The 12,161-nt window shown below is 47.3% G+C and overlaps 2 protein-coding genes across 5 annotated transcripts in view; both read left to right on the top strand.

Annotated features, from left to right (window-relative positions):
* Positions 1 to 7,390, top strand: part of LOC106580817 (serine/threonine-protein kinase SIK3 homolog) — a 52,022-nt gene extending 44,632 nt beyond the window's left edge. For all 4 annotated transcript variants that reach the window (XM_014162272.3, XM_014162271.3, XM_082966523.1 and 1 more), the window contains 8 exons: positions 118 to 176; positions 413 to 516; positions 701 to 998; positions 2,354 to 3,042; positions 3,233 to 3,399; positions 3,688 to 3,817; positions 4,372 to 4,498; positions 5,086 to 7,390. In XM_014162272.3, coding sequence (XP_014017747.1) covers positions 118 to 176; positions 413 to 516; positions 701 to 998; positions 2,354 to 3,042; positions 3,233 to 3,399; positions 3,688 to 3,817; positions 4,372 to 4,493 — 1,569 coding nt within the window. In that variant the 3' untranslated portion in view covers positions 4,494 to 4,498; positions 5,086 to 7,390. The remainder of the gene's footprint in view (positions 1 to 117; positions 177 to 412; positions 517 to 700; positions 999 to 2,353; positions 3,043 to 3,232; positions 3,400 to 3,687; positions 3,818 to 4,371; positions 4,499 to 5,085) is intronic.
* Positions 7,077 to 11,892, top strand: LOC106580814 (transmembrane protein 25). Its single transcript, XM_082966096.1, is given in 8 exon segments — positions 7,077 to 7,145; positions 9,535 to 9,619; positions 9,804 to 10,154; positions 10,422 to 10,508; positions 10,511 to 10,720; positions 10,908 to 11,036; positions 11,135 to 11,168; positions 11,586 to 11,892. Coding segments are annotated over 8 exon segments (1,272 nt in total).
* The last annotated feature ends 269 nt before the right edge of the window (positions 11,893 to 12,161 follow it).

Raw genomic sequence — 12,161 nt, 5'->3', positions numbered from 1 at the left:
TGAAAGACTCGCACACCATGAAATGCAGGTCGATGTGACACAAAAACAGTAAACACATGCCATGATGTGTTCCTAAATTGTTTTTCCATTATCTGAATCTTTCTCCACCTTCTGCAGGCCCTGTCTTTGGGACACGGAGAGTGCCAGCCCAGTCACCTTACCCACCAGCTCCAGAGGTGAGAACACCACACACAACAACAACTCTGAGCGAGAGACTAATGATAATCATTAGTGACTAAAAACAAGCATTTATTTTTAGACACATAGGTTCAAAATAACACACTCGATGGCAATAGTCTGCTAAACACATGTAGTGTAGCTGAGAGAAGCTCCACCAACAAGCCAGGCTTTTGTGCCGCTCTATTAATTTGAGTGTTATTTACATCCCTGTCTGTTCTCTCCCTTCCCTCAGGTTGCGTATCCAGCCCTCCAGCCCACCGCCTACACATCCCAGCAACCACTTGTTCAGACAGCCCAATCAGAGTCCCCCTCCAACAGCGATGATGCAGGGCCATGGTGAGATCTAACTCCACCCCTTAGCCTTACTTGTCTTTTTTTATTGGACTAAAGGATGGAATGATCAGTCAATATGACTAAATGGTTAATGATCCCTTATTAGGACGTAGTGATGGTTGAAATGACCTGTTTGTAGGTACAGTAGCTCTCTCCTGACTGACTGATCTCTCCTTCCTTCCCACAGGTGTGCCATCAGCGGTTCAGTACCAGCACGGCCCCGCCCTCTATCAGCCCTCCAGCGGGAGTCCTCCACCTTGCGGCCTGCGCCCCGTCACCCTGCCTCCCCAGCAGCAGCAGCCCTGCTCCTCCTCCCGTGGTGGGGGTGTACCCATGCCCCAGCAGCAGGTGACTATCCAGGTGCAGGAGGTAGAGCTGGGAGGGGGCGGGGCCCAACAGCGCCAGCAGCATGCCTTCCTTTCTACGCCGTGCGCCCACCGGGTCCTGGGGAAGCAGCTGAGTGCAGACAACGCCGAGACCCACAGGTGACCCTCACACTGCTGCTCACTTTGCGCCTGACCCGGCATGCCTTTTTCCCTTTGCACATCTTTTTCTGCCAGCACTTTTCTTCAACTTTTATGTTCTTCAATTCTGTGTTTTGGACTTTCTCGCATGTCCTCACTCTGTGAATTCTTCAATTTCATTTTTTCCCCCTCTTTATTTTTCGTTTTCATAATGTTCACCGTTATTGTAGATTTCAGTCTCTCATACCTCAGTTAACCCTAGGAAGCCATGTTCCTGAAGCCAAAAACTCACTCGTAGTACATTTTTTAAACCGTGTTGCCCGTGGCACCCTATTCCCTATATGGTGAACTACTTTAGACCATGTGCCCTGATCAAAGTACTCTATATAACAGGGGTGTCAAACATATGGGCCCGTCAGCCCATTCAATCCGGCCCTTTTGAAAACAATCTAGACAGTCAGGGATCATAGAAAATCCCAAAAGCGATGGATGGATGCTTATGTTATGTTTTGCACATTTTGACTGTGAGTAAATATAACCAACGTTAGGTGTGGCCCTCGGGACCTCGGGGAAGACTGAATGCGACCCGCGAGGAAAATTCTTTGGACACCCCTGCTATTTAGGGACACACAGACAGAGTCTTACACCTGATAGGTTAGTGGATTTCAGACAAATCCTTGTGGGTTTTTACATTGAGAAATACCATTGTTACTAAAGTTTGTTGATGACCCAAAACAACGTACTTGGCTGAAGAAGAAGAAGACGTCACCACTGAATCCTCCACTGAGATTGGCTGACTAAAATGGACGTAGGTGGTGGGATGACTGCTAACGGTAGTAGTGTCACCATACTGTAGGAGCTAGGCAGCTCTGCGCCTACCAGTCTGTGTTGTATTTAGCCAAGCTTGGCAGTTACCTCATCCTTTAATTTTCTTGTCATTTCCTCTGGAAAAGCAAAAGCATTTGTGTGTATTTGACTGCTTGCACACCCCTCAGTGGACTTGTGACCTTTAAAACCGTAAGGGTTTCTGTGCTGATTTTGACCCATAGTGGGTCATAGTGTTGTAGTTAAAAGTGTAGACGAACATGTAGAACTGTATTGTCATTGTATCACGTAGACATATTTGTGTTTTGTGACATACTCCTCTCATACTGTTCATAAATAACTCCTTTCAGTTTTATACTACTAATAATAATAACTGTCATGTATTTCTTGTATACTTCCTTAATCCAGAATACTATCTCAATGGTGTATTCGTTTTTTTCCTGTAAGAACTCTCTCAGTATTTGCTAGAGTTCGTGTTGGATGGTACATTTGGTTGCAAGGGGCATTAGCTGACTATTCTCCCTCTCTTCCCTGGGTCCCTCGCTCCCCAGTCGCAGCCTCGGACGGTTCAACACATACGACCAGGCCGCCTTCAACAACCCCCATCTGTTCAATGAGGGGTCTCGGGCCTCGGGGGTGGTGGGGGGCTATAACCCCTATCTCCAGGGGACCTCCCTTAAGGTGCCAGGGATGGAGGGCTACCAGGGTGGGGCCGGAGGCGGGGGCTACGGGAGCCCCTCTGCCCTGCAGCAGGCTCTCCTCTCCCCCACCCCCCTCGAGTACCGGCCCCAGCAGCACGTCACCCCCACTCTACAGGGTCTCCTCTCCCCCCGCCACTCCCTGACGGGCCACGCCGACCCCCGCCTGCCCCCCCAGGACCTGGCCTCCTTGCTGAAGAGGCAGAGTCCTCGACCGGCACCCCCCACGCCCCCCAATGTACCCCAGGACTACGGGGAGATGCTGCTGCGCCAGCTCGGCCAAGGGGAGTCTCTGGAGCCGGGGAGCCCCTACCAACACCTCCTCCAGATCAGGCCCCTAGACGTCCAGCCCCCCAGCCTACCCCACTCTGAGAGCATGGAGGAGGATGACCTGCCGCCCGGCTACCATGAGGGCCTCCTGGCCAAGGCCCAAGGCTGTGGGGACAGCCATGACCTGCTGGGCCCCCCCCGGGGAGGGACGCCCCCCTACAACTCCCCCACACACAGACACAGCTACATCAGAAGCACCACCACGACCAGAGGTAATGGCCAAGCAGGCTCAACCACAGAAGTAGAACCTAGTCATTCTATTTCTGTAGTCTCAAACAGCTTTCACGTCACTGTATGCTAATATTCACATGTGTTTTACACGCTCTCCTGCTTTGGTCGCACAAGCTACATTCTACATTGTTAACTTCAGTAATCCCTCCCTCCTTCTCTCCCCCCTTCCAGACAATGAGCATGTTGACTGCAGGACCCAGGGGCAGCAGGTTATGGAGCAGGGCGTGCCTGACCATAACGGAGTGGGCTACTCCACCAGGGGCCCCCAGGGGGACGGCTATCGGCCCCGGGGCCAGCTACAGCGCCACCACACCATCCAGACCAGCGACGACGCCTATGTGAGTCTCTCACGGTGCCATAATGTGGTCCGTTTGGGACCATAGAAATAGAATGTACAGAATTTCTCAGCCTCTTATGTAGATCTCAAAGGATTGGATAGTTCCAATGGATAGGTCTTAGTTTACCTAGCCTATCAGAGGGCACGATGCACCGTGTTGCTCATACCTATCCTTTCAGATCTGTATGGCATGCCTAGGGGTAGGGACTAGGGGTTGATTTGGAATTGAACATTGTGTGTCTGTGTGCGTGCATTTATGTACTTAATGTGTCTTTCTGTACCTCCTCAGGACCAGGCCGAGCCCATGACTGGGATGAGCCTACTGGCTGGCAAGGCTCTGAGCTCCGCCCGCATGTCTGACATCCTCAGCCAATCACCTCTGACAGGAAGCCAGCAGCTCCACCAGCGGGAAGAGTCGGGTCAGTGTCACATACACATACACATACACACACCAAATGGGTTAAAGTGAGTGAAACATGGCAGACTAAGTCCGGTTTAAGTAAATCATTTCTATCACATGACAAATGTATAATATATGCCATTTTAGCAGATGCTTTTATCCAAAACAACTTACAGTAGTGCGTGCATACATTTTCAATTGGTGGTCCCAAAGGGAATCAAACCCAGAATCCTAGCGTTTTAAATATATATTTTGTGAAATACACTGGAGAGGTGCAGTCAAATGTGTTGTTTTACAGGGTCAGCCATAGTAATACGCCGCCCCTGGAGCAAATTAGGGTTAAGTGCCTTGCTTAAGGGCACACCGACAGATTTTCACCTTGACGGCTCGGGTATTCGAACCAGCGACCTTTTGGTTATTGGCCCAACGTTCTAACCGCTAGGCTACCTGCCGCCCAACTGAGCCACAGAGGATCATGCACATGCGCTCACAATACCCACCAAATGCCTGCCTTGAACATGGAGGAGTTCTTCATTCTGAAAGGCTGTGTGTCTGTGTGTTTTCTCCTGGCAGTATGTGACGTGGAGGGAGAGCTCCACGCTGGAGCCTGCTACCCGTCGTCCTGCACCAGCAACATCCTTCATAGCTACAAACCCCCAGACCTGCAGTACAGCATGGAGCAGGCCGGGGTCTAGCACGGGTACGCACATGCACTAAGTCTGTGTCCCAAATGGTGCCCTATTCCCTATGTAGTGCACTACTTTTGACCAGGGCCTTTGACCGGTAGTGCACTATATAGGGAATAGGGAGCTATTTTGGGCTAACATTACAGTATGACTCTGTTGTGCTACACTCCGTCTACAGTGAGTGAATGTCTTTAGCCAGGCTCTTGTCAATGGTTGTCCATACTGTTGCCACTGTTTGTTAATGCTGTTCTTAGATCAGCTGTCAGTTAGTTAAACCTTAATTTAGCCAGGCAGGTCATTTTTGGCCTGATTCTCATTCACGGTACTGACTTTTTTGGTCAAGAGGTGAACATGATAAAGCACAGTACTTGAACTGTTAGTGCTCCTAGCTAGGGGATATCGAGGGTGAATCTCAATAGTATTACCTTGGTTCCTCACCTCTTTCACCGCCTTCTCTAAGTGCACTGGAGGAGAAGGACGGTGGGGAGGAACCTCAGATCTGCTCTTTCAATGTGTTTTGAGATGAGAGCAAGATGAGGGAAAGACAATTGGGATTCACCCCTAGCGTTAACTCTGTCCCTCTGTGTTCTTTCTCTCCTAGGAGTGTGTCCTGTGTATAAAGGTCCACATCAGCCACCTGTGTTGAGCAGCATCACGCCAAACCGCCATTGTCTGTCTGGAGGGGGCACTCTGTCAGTCCTGGGGGAGGGCAGGCTGCCAGCAGGCTGCAGTCCAGGGTGGGTGGGAGGGGATTGGCTGGGTGAGGGGAGTGGGTCCAATGCTAGCATTCTGTTCTGCACAGCCATCTAGCAAGCATTGCCATCATTGGCTCTCTCCATTTCTGCTCTTCCATCCGATTGGATAGATTGGGCTCTGCCACCCCCATTCACTTCTTCCTTCCTACCCCCTTGTGGTCCCCCTCCCCAACTGTTGCTGTAGCAACATACTCATGCGCCTCAATGTCCCAGGCAGTCATACAGGCAAAACATATAGATCACATAAACATACACGTGCAAACACTCAGCCACAAACCCAAAGTATTCACACCAAGTCTGTGCGTGGGGATTCCTGTGAGGTTCTGTCCGCTCCTCCCTCTCCCCTCCACTGTATTCCGGTGGACCATTCCGGAGCGGCTGTGATCTCAGATCCTATGAGGCTCTCTCTCAGAATGACCCATTACGTTGGGCTTGCGGGGATGGGTTTGGTTCAGGCTCAGGGGTGCTAAAAAAATAAAAAACAATGGAGCTCAGTGACATCGAGGATCGCACAGCACAACCAGCTCTCATTTTTTAATTTTATTTTCCTGTTCTGTCGTTCTTTTTCTTGTTTTTAAAATTAATTTTTACGGCTAATGTTCATCTAGAAGTTATGATCATTATTGTTACTATTATTGTTATTACTGTTTACTGTAAAATAAGTTTTATTGTTATTATGATTATAATGACAATTATTATTAAAGGGAAAAAAAATGTTCTGTGTTGCAAGGAGGACAACATTTTAGTTTTGATTACTTACGTAATTCTGCACTTTCAGTTCAATGCTATCTTATATTCTTCTCCCTGTTTACCCTCTCATACTGCCTGTTCCTTTTCTCACTCCCTTGTTCTCTCTTGTTTTATGCCCTTCTCCTCCCCCCGTTCATCATTCCATCCTTCCTCTCTCTTTTTCCACTCCCCATCGCTCCCCTGCCCCCTCTTGTGACAGTGTGGCATTGTGGGTAGTTTTAACTGACATTCTTCCCCTTCCTCCTCTGTACAGCGACACCATGTATAGATTGCAATTTCTGTATCACATTTTTGGGGGGAGGTGTTGGGGAAGCATTTTTATATTGTTATTGTTATTTGTATTTTTGGATGTCTTCAGATATCATATTTCTTTAATTTTTTTATTTGGGGGGGGGGGGAATATTGAGATTTTTAGCCAAAAGAGTACAGGGAGAAGTCTCCTTCATTGTCATAAAAAAAAAATATTGTTCTTATTGTTTTATTATCGAGACACTTGAAGAGGAGAGTGATTATTTGTGTTACTTTTTATCATTTCAATCATTGATGCCGTTGTCATTGTTATCGTTCTCTGCTTTTTAGGGGTAGATTTTGCAGGCAAGGGGTTGTAGGGCTGTTCGGTGCTGGGAGTGCAGTAGTTGAAATGGAGGGGAACTGTAATATAGCTGACATATCATCCCCATCATCACGTAAGACATTTAGAGGTGGAGATAGAAAGACCCATTCTCCTCTCGCTCCCCCAATCTGCAGTGGTACCCTCCGTCTCTGACCTCGTCGCCCCCTTATTGGCCGAGACACAATGGACATTGTCTCTCCTCCCGACTCTGGCCCCACTACGGCCACATCCAAGGAGGAGACTACTACTCTGCACATGTGCTGCCCCCCTTTTCTATCTCTTTCTCGCTCTATCTCATTCCCTCCCTTCGTCACATGATCAGCAAGTGAGACCTACTCCAGCCCCAATACTGGACTCAGTCCTCCATCGCTTCAGAAGGAGAGAAATGAGGAACTGACCATAAACTGAGCGGTCTCGGGTTTTGACCCCAACGCAGTATGTACAGTTCAGATAGTGAGCGTAGGGGTTGGGAGAATGATCTGCCCCCCTATCCTCCCCGTTGTCCGCAAGGACTCCCAGTGCATCATGGTCCAGCGAGGGCCTGTGAGTGTTGCTGATGAGTGACCACCTCCTCGTTTTCTTCTTCCTTATCTGTTTCTGTCTGACTTCTCTCATCGTCTGTAAACCAACTCTCTGCTCGGCACCTATGTTCTCTTTCTATCCTTTCATTTTTTCATTTTATTTTTAGTACAAAAATACTAAAGTGCAACAATGATGATTAAATAGAATTCCAACCAAACTGAGATGAATTAAATAAATATATATAAATAAATAATTTAAAAAGACAATGTGTTTGGGTGATGTTCAATACATTTAAGGAATCTGTATACCACCTGTGTGGAAAGTTTGCTTGTATTAATGTTTGTCTTTTGCCAGTCTGAATTTCATACTGATTGACTCGATACAAAAGCTAGAAGTTATTGTAATGCAGTTGCTTGTAGTTGAGGAGCAGACTTAATGATGGTCAAACATGCACACCTATGGCAAACACCTTTATGCACTATAACAGGGTTGCGTTCTATTCCACTTCAATAAAGTCAATTCAGAAAGTAAACAGAAATTCCCACTGGAATTGGAATTTCAGTTGACTTACTCAATTGACTGAATTTAAAAATGATCAACCCTGCCATATACTCCAGATTTGACAGTATGTGATACATGGGGCACAAACCTGAAATGCTCCTGGGTAAGAAGAACAACTCCACTAGTTGTATTTGTCAGATTTAAGGAAAGGACCTCTTTGTCCCTGACACAGGAGCACTGTAGGGATGAATTGGGGATCATTGGGTAAGCTATTGATCTACTCCATCCCTCTACCTTGGTGCTGCAGTGCTCTGTGATCATCTTCTTTGGTCTGTCTGTAGAGCTGCACTGCAGTGGCTTTTCAGGCAATGGTAGCTGAGCACAGATCTATGGGAGCCCTGTAGTATGTAATAGGGGAGGGGCAGGCAGGGATGCTGCGATTGGAAGATGGACAAGAATGATGGATAAGTCTAGTCCCTGTGCCTTAATAGACTGACACCTTGCCCCCTCATCACTCTCCTTCCAGCCATCTCTCCCTTTTTCTCTCTCTCACACCTTGGAATACATGGTTAGTGGCTCATTAAATGACGGCTGCATTGCGTAGCTTATCCTGTTTTCCTCTCCTCTTTCCTCTCCCCTTCTCGTTATCTGTGTGGTGACAGCATGACGGCCTGCGTCAGACACTAAATGCTGCTTGCTGCAGTCGGAGGATCGTGTGTGTGTGTGTAGTTGAGTGAGGGGAGGGGGGGGGGGGCTTCCTATCGTCTCCTCTGCTACCCTACCCAGCATGCATGGAGGACCGACAGGCTGAATCATCCTTCTGCCGACTGTGCCAAGGTAGCACTAACGTGTGTGTGTGTGTGTGTGTGTGTGTGTGTGTGTGAGAGAGAAAAATAAGAAAGAATGGGGGAAGAAAGATTAGGACTGTTATGTGTTGTGTTTGTTGGTGTATCTGAGTTTGAAAGACAGTGCTGTGTGCATTGCTGTGTATGTGTTTGGGTGTGTGTGTTTTGAGACACTGCGTGCATCCCTACACAGCAGATTGAGTGTGTTGTGCAGAGTCTAGCCCACTCTTGTCCATTACTCCCTTCAATCCATTGTGCCTGTGCTTGTTATGATTGTGCCTGTGCTTGTTATGATAACAAGCACATTTACTTTTATTATTGAATACTTTGGATTCAGGGTCTATTTGTGAAGAGCATAATCAACTCTTACTCTACCTCTCCTCGTCACTGTTCATTGTGTCTTTATATGCCTATGGTTCCCTGTGGCTCAGTTGGGAGAGCATGGCACTTGCAACGCCAGTATTGTGGGTTTGATTCCCACAAGGGACCAAAAATGAAAAAAGTATGGAAATGTATGATCTCACTACTGTACGTCGCTCTGGATAAGAGTGCTAAATTACTCAAATGTAAAAAATAAATTGGAATGCACTTTGGCTATTTCTGTGTCTTTCATAGACTGTTGTATCCTCTCTGATTGGCTGTTCCTGTGTCTTTTGATGGATTGTCCAGGAAGCTACTGCTCCTCTGTTGACATTGTATGTTCACATTAGTTGTTTATCTGTCTCAACTTGTGTTCACCACATTCTTTGTCTCTCGTAGGGATCTGTCCTCTTTATCCCTGCGTGTTTTTACTGTCTTTGTTCCAGTTTCTTTCCTTCTGTCAGTGTTTTCTTGTTTCTTGTCTTTCTTTCTAGGGCTAATGTAATTCTTACATGTCAATGTTCGCTCTCTCGCACTCTCTCTCCCTGTCTTGTTTCTGTCTGTTTGTCCACTTCTGTTTTCCTTGTTATTCTCTTGTCTGTGTAATCCCTCTAATCAGTCACTGGAGAGCAATCACTCACTGTGTGTGTGTGTGTGTGTGTGTGTGTGTGTGTGTGTGTGTGTGTGTGTGTGTGTGATAGCAGCTGGGTGTTGGTGGTCCTGTGTGTCTGATGCAGGGGCCAGGCACCACTGCCCTGCTGCTACACACCTTGGCCTGGGCATGGACAGGTCAGTAACAAGACTGGATCATGGAAAATATACCACCACACAATATACTACTCAGTTCTTTATGAGTTACAATATACTGATAAAGGATAAAGATTCTCATGAGAAACAGATGAAAAGTACATTTAAATAGACACTGCTTTCAAGTGCACATATTTTGAACATATAAACTTCTCTATACATCCAGGTGCGATCGAACACGATCCCAAGATTGATGGACGGCATCGAGCTGCGCTAACACTGAAAGAGAATGTCACCCACAAGTTCAACTGCCAGTCAGAGGGTTGGAATCCTAATGCCCCGCCCCTGCTGACGTGGTGTCTCAACGGGAAGCAACAGAGACAGCCGACGGACAAACGGACACCTGGGCGCCTGGTGGTGACATCAGTGGAGGAGTCTGGGCTGCTGAAATTGGACTCCAAGCACAACAGCACCTTCTCTCTGAGAGCCAGGAAGTGGGATAGAGAGCTGGTGTGTGCTGCCTCCAGCCCTCACTGTGGAGAGAGCTACAACGCCACCGTCATCCTTAATGTGCAGTGTCAGGAGGCTTGTTGAATGATCTACTGATGTTTTGTGGTGTGGGGATGTGTTTATATGATTATATGTTGTGGCTGCTAAGGTTTCATAACCAAATACAGTATTAACCCCAGTCCTTCTGCCTACTCAGATATTATCATTGGTTCCAGTGCTAATATCAATATCCAATATGATCCCACCACTGTAGGTTATTTAAACCCAGTAGTATATTGAACCGATGTGATGCTCAGTTTCCCTCTATTTGTTATGTTCCCATACCTTTTCCCAGTCCTGCCAGAGATTCTGCGTGTAAATACTCACTACACTGAGACCTCAGACCCTGGCCTCTCCCTGGTCCTCTTTGCCTTTGTACGGTCCAACCCCCTGCACACATCACCTGGGTGGACCAGTCTGGCCAGCTGGTGGCCAACACCTCGGACTTCCTCATCCTGGACTCGCGGAGCTACCCATGGCTGACCAATCACACGCTGCAGGTCACCCTGAGCAGCCTATCAGGGAACGTCTCTGTGAACGCCAGCAACAGTGTCGGTGCAGCTCAGAGGAACCTTCCTCTGGCAGGTCTGGCAGGTTATTATCATTTTTACCCTTTTCTCACTATGGTACCGAACCAGACTGTCTTGCATATTTTATTTCCAGTGAAGGGTGGACGCGTAACCAGGCCACCTGAGCATAGCTTGGTTTGGCCCAGCTCGGCTCCGATCAGTAGTGTGAAAAGCCCCTTTTTCTACTACAGTCCTGAATCTGTATTCTCCAGTGTTCCTCCAGTCCAGGGTGGAGGTGCCGGTGCTGGGCATCCTGACAGGGGGCGCTGTGGCCTTCATTACCCTTCTCATCCTCAGCCTTCTGGTGCTCTGCCTTCTGCACAAGGGCAAGGCCATCATCGGTGAGACAGGGGAACAAGGAGGAACTGTTGTATTTTGATGATACAATGAATGAGGTGCTTTAAGTCTCTGAAGAATGTCTGTGCCTGTTCTTTTTCAGATGAGCCAGTCGAGATTATAATGGCGAAAAAATGGTAACGTACGTTATTTGGCTAGTTTATCTATTTGTGTCAGTTGTCAGCATAGGTATCGGTCTAAATGTGTCTTTGAAGATGAAATAAAAGGTAAAGGGGGAGGGAGTATGAAAATGTATGCACACTAAGTTGCTCTGGATAAGAGTGTCTGGTAAAATTACTAAAATGTAATACCTACGTATTGTATTCAATGGTATATATTTATGCATGAGCATGCTCCTCTGTTTATATTTACTGTACACTATATAAGGCAAGTGTCTGTATAATAATATCCTTTACATGTATGTATTCACTAGGAAACAAACAGGCCAAAATGGGGAGGGGCATACCTGAACTTATCCAATAAGAGACTAATTTTCATTGCTTTGGTTTGCGACGGTGTGCACTAATGAATACACCCCATGATTCTTGTTTCAGTATCGAATCACCTACTATGAAGGTAGACAAGATATACCTACCCAGAGAGAACATGTCTCTACCTTCCAACATGCAACTCAATGACCTCAGCACCCTGCGTAAAGGTAAGACACTACTGCTGAGAGACAGATACCTCATTAGAACCGAGGTAGAAGTCTCATCAATGGGGCAAAGCAATTACAGAACAGGAAACAGGAAACAGAGTGGCCATGTTGGTGCCCTGGGCACTGGCACCTGTCCCGGTGGTCTTCTCCATGACTCCGTTCCATCTGTTACTCTACTTCTTCATCACGATGTCTCTCTGTAGCAAGAGAGGCCGCCAAACACCACCTTGGGGAGAAGATGAGCGAGGAAGAGGAGGATCTCTCTGCTGCCTATGCTGCTAGGGGTAAGACATGGTTCAGAGGTTTAGGGTTAGCTTGCCTGTTGAATGGAAATTAGTTGGCCCACTTCACACTAATGTAATGTTACATACTTTCAGGCTGTTAAAGGGTGTGAATACGTTTATATATTAGTGTGTGTGTGTGTGTGTGTGTGTGTGTGTGTGTGTGTGTGTGTGTGTGTGTGTGTGTGTGT

The sequence above is a fragment of the Salmo salar genome, chromosome 20, assembly GCF_965601325.2.
Source record: "Salmo salar chromosome 20, fSalSal1, whole genome shotgun sequence".
In the NCBI taxonomy this organism is placed as follows: Eukaryota; Metazoa; Chordata; class Actinopteri; order Salmoniformes; family Salmonidae; genus Salmo; species Salmo salar.
The sequence above is the reverse complement of the archived record's forward strand: the minus strand, read 5'-3'. Positions and strand labels throughout refer to the sequence as shown.